This window comes from Malania oleifera, chromosome 2 (assembly GCF_029873635.1).
Source record: "Malania oleifera isolate guangnan ecotype guangnan chromosome 2, ASM2987363v1, whole genome shotgun sequence".
Classification (NCBI taxonomy): Eukaryota; Viridiplantae; Streptophyta; class Magnoliopsida; order Santalales; family Ximeniaceae; genus Malania; species Malania oleifera.
This window is the reverse complement of record NC_080418.1, coordinates 60,396,184-60,403,067: the sequence shown is the minus strand read 5'-3', so window position 1 is coordinate 60,403,067 and position 6,884 is coordinate 60,396,184. Positions and strand designations below refer to the sequence as shown.

Below are 6,884 nucleotides of genomic sequence, written 5' to 3'. Positions count from 1 at the left end.
AGGAGGTCAAAAACTGAATAAAAGACCTTACCCTGATTTTGGGATGAATTCCAACTTCGTTCCACCGACGATCCGCTTTAACGGACTTGTATAAAACTCTGCCAGGAGCGTCGTGGTGGCCTCAGATCGTCGATCCAGCAACTGGCGGGGCTGAAATCGAAGGAAGAAGAGGGAGGAGCTGTAGGGGTAGAGAGAGAGAGAGGGTTTACGGCAAATTTCTGCGATTAAGAATCAATTTAGGGCTATTTATACTGCAACTTTCGTCGATGAGTCACGTCACCTCATCGACGAGTCCTACAATAATTTCATCGACGAACTTCCTCCTTCGTCAACGAATTTCAGTCTGTCAAAAACCCCTTTCGGTATCTTATCGTCGATGAAGATGTGACTTCATCAATGAGGTCATGAAGAACCCTCGTCGACGAATACAGGGGTTCATCGATGAGGCCTGGAAATTTCTTGAAATTGTTATTTCCTCCAAAGTACGATGTCGTCGACGAACGCTTCATCTACTGCCTCCTTCTGTTCCTGTTTCCATTTTCCTCCCTCTTTACTATTAAAATATTGTTATTCTTCGGGTCACTACATTTTTACTTTTCCTATATTTCTTGTTAATTGAAAAGAATTCATTTAATATTTTAATTCGAATTTGTACTTGTATGTATTTTAATTTTGAACTATTTGTATTTTAAATTTTAATAACTTATGAATGTTTTAGTAATTCTGGTTCAATTTTATGTATTTTAAAATGTAATTAAAGGTTTTTATAGGAATTTTAAAAAAAATTAATTTTTTTAAAGCATTAGTGATGGTTTGCAAAACCGTTACTAATAATGGGAAGATGAAATATTAGTGACGGTTTAAAAACTGTCACTAAATGACCAAAATCGTCACTATAGAATCAACCTTATGGGGGGCAAATATTAGTGACGGTTCTATAATTGTTACTAATAGACAATTATTAGTAACGGTTTTAATAATCGTCACTAAAAAGCGTACTATTAGTGATGATTTCTTGACTGTCACTACTACAGTTATATTAGTGACGGTTATTAAATCCATCACTAATACATGCGCTTTAGTGACGAAGTTTAGGCGACCATATGTGCAATTTTATAGTGACGGTTGTAGGCTATTAGTGATGGTTCTTTTCCGTCACTAATGTTCCACTATTAGTGACGGTTTGAATATTTCGCCATTAATAAGTATTAGTATCCGCAGATATAGTGACAAAGCTAAAACTATCACTAATAGTGGAGTATTAGTGACGATTTTTTGAGTTCCCTTATTTCTTGTAGTGGTGGCTGAGGCTACCAAGATAGCTTTGTGGTTTAAAGGATCGTTCAAGAAGTTGGCTGTTCAGATAAGTGGAGTTCCTGTTATCACAGACAAGTTAAAGCATCGATTGGACTTGGTTTACGTCTCCTAGTGTTATATGGGAGGCGGTCCCAATCTGTCGTTCCAGGTAGAGCAACGGTTATACTTTCGTGTTTCTCCTAAGTGGTGAATATTCACCAAGGTGAAAATTCTTAGAAATGTGGCTTATATTTGAGTGGAATGCATACACCAAGAAAGCATCATGAAGCAAAGAATAAAAGAGAGGTTTGCAGGGCGAACTGGCGACAGTTTGGGATAACCATTGACGGTTTTAGGTAGTTTGCAAAGAATTGCTCTCAGCTTCAAACTGTCGATGGTTTGTATTAAACCGTCGACGGTTTTGTTCGACACAAGTTACGATTTTTGAATTTGGTGATCAGCAAATTGGGGGATTGGAGGATTTTTCTTCGAGGATTGCTACAGGGATGATTTTGATATCTTCTAAGGTTCCTGTGCGCTTAGAGTTCGTATATAATGATATTTTGTAACCCTAGTTGTAAGCTTGACACTGTGATAGTGAAAATTCAGTCGCTGCTCCCGTGGACGTAGGCGCATTGTCAAACTACGCAAATCTTGTGTCTTTGATTATTGCTTTCGTTAATTCTTTTTGGGAGCGAGTACTTATTCCATATTGTTCATTATTGAGTGCTTGCATTGCTTGTTCCGTGATTGTTTCGAGTTTATGTGAGGGATTTCCACTGTGCACTGGCACCAACAATTGGTATCAGAGAGCCGATTGTCACAACAGTTCATAACTCTCATATAACCCCTCCTTAACGAGAGAATTAATAAGAGGAAGGTCATGACAACTATAAAAGTGGTACTTTGGGAAGATGTAAAACATCTCATTCTCATCCACTCTCTTACTATTGTAATCATACAATCCTTCTAGATTACCTAATTTAGGCATCCAAATGATCCCTCAGAGCATACTCTGGGTCGCTCTTCTTGATTCTTAGATGTTAGTCGAAGTTGTGATTGATTTGATTAATCCGAACAATTTTTGGTTGCAGTAGCAATCATAGTTTTGCAAAGAGAATCATTCATTGGTAGAAATAAAATGGAGTCGGGACTTAAAATACCATCTTGTGATGAGGTTTAGAACACACTTAAAGCCTTGTATATGACTGCATTGAACCTATTAATGCAAAGAGAGGAAAAAGAAAGCAAGATGTGCATGTATGACACAATCCTGTGTCCTCTAGGATTGGCTTTATAATAAGAGAATTCCTTACCACGCTTGTTTTGTTGCAACTCACATGGCTCCCCATTGTCTTTGTTACTCTCAACCATACATGTTGGGATAATGCGTGCAGATGTTGAACATATCAATGTATCAGTAAGATGCATGTTATTTTCCCCTCAATTGAATGATAGAAATGTAGTTATAGCTAAACACATTATATATACGGAATCAGAAAAGAAAGAGAGTGCGGACACATACACAATAATTCTTTACTTGGACACTACATTAATGATGCCAAATTGGTCAATGAGATTTCCAAGTGTGAAGGCATTTCCTTCAACTCACAACAATTTGTTGCAATCTTCTTCTTCTTCTTCTTCTTTACAATTAAAACGTGCACCAACCCTCTTATTTGACCACATGGTACGAAAAATGAAAGCAACTCCCTAATTTCAAACAATGATTTACCTTTTTGCAATTAAACTAGCTAGATAACTAACAAAGAAAAACAAAAACCAAAAGCAAAAAATCAATTGCACATATATATGCAGTTCTTCACATGACTAGAGCTGCATACAAAAGCTGGTTCCAAGTATCCGGCAAACCAGGGAGACACCAGTGGCTGCAGTCCACTACACCGCTGCCGCTCTTGCTGCTGTAGAATGATGGATGTGCATCCTTCCGGTACTCCGACAGCGTGGTGATATCCAGTAAATACACTGGCCTCTTAATCCTGCTCAGCACTTTGTTCACAACCGCCGAAGCCATCGGCATGCCCGCCGGGTAACTATTCCCTGAGAATGGTACCTGCTGCCCGCCGCACGATTCCGATGGCTTGTCCCAATCCTTTCCCCTGTTCCGATTCAAACAATCATCAGTACTCGATCAATGCTAGGATCATTTCACTGCATTGATTTTTGCTTTCGATTTGACTTGTGAGAAACAAAGAGAGGAAGTTTATCTAACTAATGAAAGAAACACAGAGCAAAATTCTAATCCTAATCAACAGCGAATATATATAGTTAGAGCATGACCAACTATTGAGCTTAAAGCTTGGAGTCTAGGATTCATACTGATAATGGGTGGGAGAAACGCCCTGGAAGAATACTTTGGTCTTGGAAGGGTCAACGTTCCGATTAACCCATCTTGCCCACGTTGTGAGCCCCTTGTAAAATGCTACCAGCCGGTTCATGTCTTTCCGCAACTTTCCCTTGTCTTCTATGTAATCCCACCTGCGCGTGCTTTAATTTAATTACGATTGGCAGCAATTAAATGGATCATGTTGTGAGCTATTATTAATAATAATTAGAAGAGAGATCGTACGGCTGGCTGCGGCCGGTGTGGGTCCACCAGTGCCAGGTGTTGAAGATCAGGACGTCCATGCCCCTCCAAGCATTCCCGCTGCGGATGGAGTCGATCTTGAGGACTCGTCCCACATTCTTTTGGTAAACCATGTCCACTAGGTACGGCGTGCGATACAGCATCACCATTACTCCATAACCCTGCACACACCATCACCATCATCACCATCACCATCCAAGTTGCATGCCCCCCACCATTAACCCCCTTCAATAATTATTAATCTAAGAATCCATCATTCTTCATACATTAAACAAAATTTAAAATATTAAATTTTCACTTAGTCTGGGAAATGTATATTTTTAAAAAAGAATATATGTTGGTATTATATAGTAGCAAATGGCAATGCACATGAAATAAATTTACAATGACTATTATTAAATTGTATCATATAAAATGTCTATTAAATTTTGGGACAAGAGCAAATATGAATTATTTTAGTTAAGATCACAGGTCTCTCCATGTGGACTTTCATCACGGGAGTGGAGAGAGGGACAGCTGTACGAGGATCAGAGGTCTCGGACCCTTTGAAATTGTCAAAACATTTTACCAATTCTGTTCTGTCGATGGTTCAATGAGATGCCTACAGAACAGGTAGATTAGATCTGAACCTAAACCCCCATTTGAAAGAAGAACGCACACACCCATTATTTTGCTTACATTAAGCACATGGGGATATGAATTTCAACACTCTGAAAGTCAGGAAAAAAAAAATAAATCATAAATTGAAACCATGGTTAAAACTTAGAACTATGTCCAACATTTTGACCACCGTACAAATAAAAATAATTACTGATTGACCTTGCACGTCATTATTCAAACACAGCAGCAGCAATGATTTACTTTTTCTAAATCAAAATATGAAAATAAATTGTATTACAAGTCTTAAAACTGTGAAATATTCTTAATGAACAAGCCGTTAATTTTTTCTTTAAGAAAAAAATAGAAGGTGCAATATGATATCTAGAAAGAAAAAGGGCAAAAAAAAACATACGGATGTTGTGTTAATAAACAATTAATGCAAGAAGTCAGAAGCGTGTTGGATGCAGAGCAGGAAGTTGGTGAAAATTGAACAGGGGTGGTGGCAAGAAGATCTGAAGAAGCAGCAGAAGTGAGTTGTGGGGTATTTGGATCACGGGCATTAAATTAAAGAAACAAGAGAAGATTTAAAAAAGAACCGACATGACACAGGAAAAGTGAGAGGCTGAGCACCAATCACGCTCCTTTATTAATGTCTATGCTTCAGAATCTCAACTGGAGAGCTGACAGCAGAAGCTCCTGCTTGATTCATGTGAGCTCTATAAATCGCATTTACAATTCTGAATTTTGTCATAGGTTTAGCTTTACCTTTTCCTGAAAGGTGGAGACCAGTGACAGAGAGGAAGCATGATCCCATCACAGAGCATGGCAAATGGCAGTAATGATTATGGGGTGATCATTCAATGAATGCGAGAATTGCAGAGAAAAAATATACTATTCCAGAAGAATGTGGATAGTGAAGAACAGAGCAACTTGATGAATCAGAGAAGCTGGACTCGCTCACCTCAAATGTAACAGAGGAGAAGGAGTTCTTCTTGACGAAGGAGGTCTTGGCGTTTGGAACCGAAGCGCGGAGCATACAGGTGAGGGACTGCCACTGGTTCAAGCTCAGCGAGTCCCCCACGAACATGATCTTCTTCCCCCTCCATCTATTCAGCAAATCTACCCCATTAAACCTGAAGATCCATATTGTGCGCCATCAATTAATCAGGGGAAGACGAATAACAGAGAGGACGAGAGAGAGAGAGAGAGAGAGAGAGAGAGAGAAGAAAGGAACAGAACAGGGATGGAGAAGAAGAGTACCTCGGTAATTTGCAGGAGAATGGGAGCCACTTGTACTTGAGGTACTGTCGATCGGGTCTGCCATACTTTTGGCAGTTGAATTCTGGATCTATGAAGGGACAGCTCGAGTCGTAGAGAGGGCGATTAGAGTTATCATAAACCCATTTGCCTCTGAATAAATTGCACCTGCTGCCTCCCAATCCCACTTTGCTCCCATTGCCGCTGAAATGCTCTGCTTTCGTTTGGTGCCAGAGCAGAAACAGACACACAAGCACAGGCGTGACTCTCGACAGGAAACCCATCTCGGATTTCGATCCGCAGATAGATTTTGAACTAAATGACACGGTGTTAGACTGGAGAGAAAGTTGTCTCGGCGTCGCCTTTATATAATGTGGAGAGAGAGAGAGAGAGAGAGAGATTCACATGATCTGTGTCATATGGTCTTACTTTTAATTTTTTAACACGAATTGGGATGAGCTTGGAGGGATTTGCATCTACGGGTGGAGGCGGTGGTGTGGTGGCATGTGGGGTTTCCATCCATTCTCTGGTTTGAAAAATCAAACCCATGATGATGATCGTCTGTTTTTAACATAAATAAAAGGTAGGAGGAATTTTAAAGAAAATTAATGATAAAACGCTTTTCCAAGGCTGTTTAATTTTAAAGGCAGAGGAGTAGGCGATCCTATCTCCTATGCACAGCCTGTTCGTTGTGTACATATCAATTTGCAATGCCCCACTTGTCTCCATCCTGCTCTGTTTCAGACATGGGACATTATCTCATGCATCCACCTCCATGGTAAGGGCTAATGCTCCCCTCAAATTTTAATTTTTATAAAAAAGAAAAGGCCAAAAAAGTTTTACCGACATTTTTTATCTTAAATTTGAATTTACTTATCTTCATGCATTTTGGACAAAAGCCACAAACATTTTATAAAATCGATAAAGTTATAAAATGTACCCGTAAATCAAAAAATTTCAATTTAAAAATTGATCTTAATAGTAGAAACTTTTTTAGTCGTTGAAATTCTATTTTTGATTTTTTCCATAAACAATATTTAAGTTTTATATCAAAACGTGTTAATTCATGTTATTTTTATTTTTAATTTACTTTTTTGAGTAAAAAGAACACCTTTAGACATGC

The 6,884-nt window shown here is 38.8% G+C and overlaps 1 protein-coding gene across 1 annotated transcript; it reads right to left on the bottom strand.

The window, feature by feature from the left end:
* Positions 1-2,818: 2,818 nt before the first annotated feature.
* Positions 2,819-6,433, bottom strand: LOC131148882 (protein trichome birefringence-like 39). Its single transcript, XM_058098834.1, has 5 exons — positions 5,765-6,433; positions 5,466-5,637; positions 3,887-4,065; positions 3,637-3,795; positions 2,819-3,416 (listed from the first exon to the last, which is right to left on the bottom strand). The coding sequence occupies exons 1-5, from the start codon at positions 6,043-6,045 to the stop codon at positions 3,119-3,121; spliced, it is 1,089 nt and encodes a 362-aa protein (XP_057954817.1). The 5' UTR covers positions 6,046-6,433; the 3' UTR covers positions 2,819-3,118.
* Between the last annotated feature and the right edge of the window lie 451 nt (positions 6,434-6,884).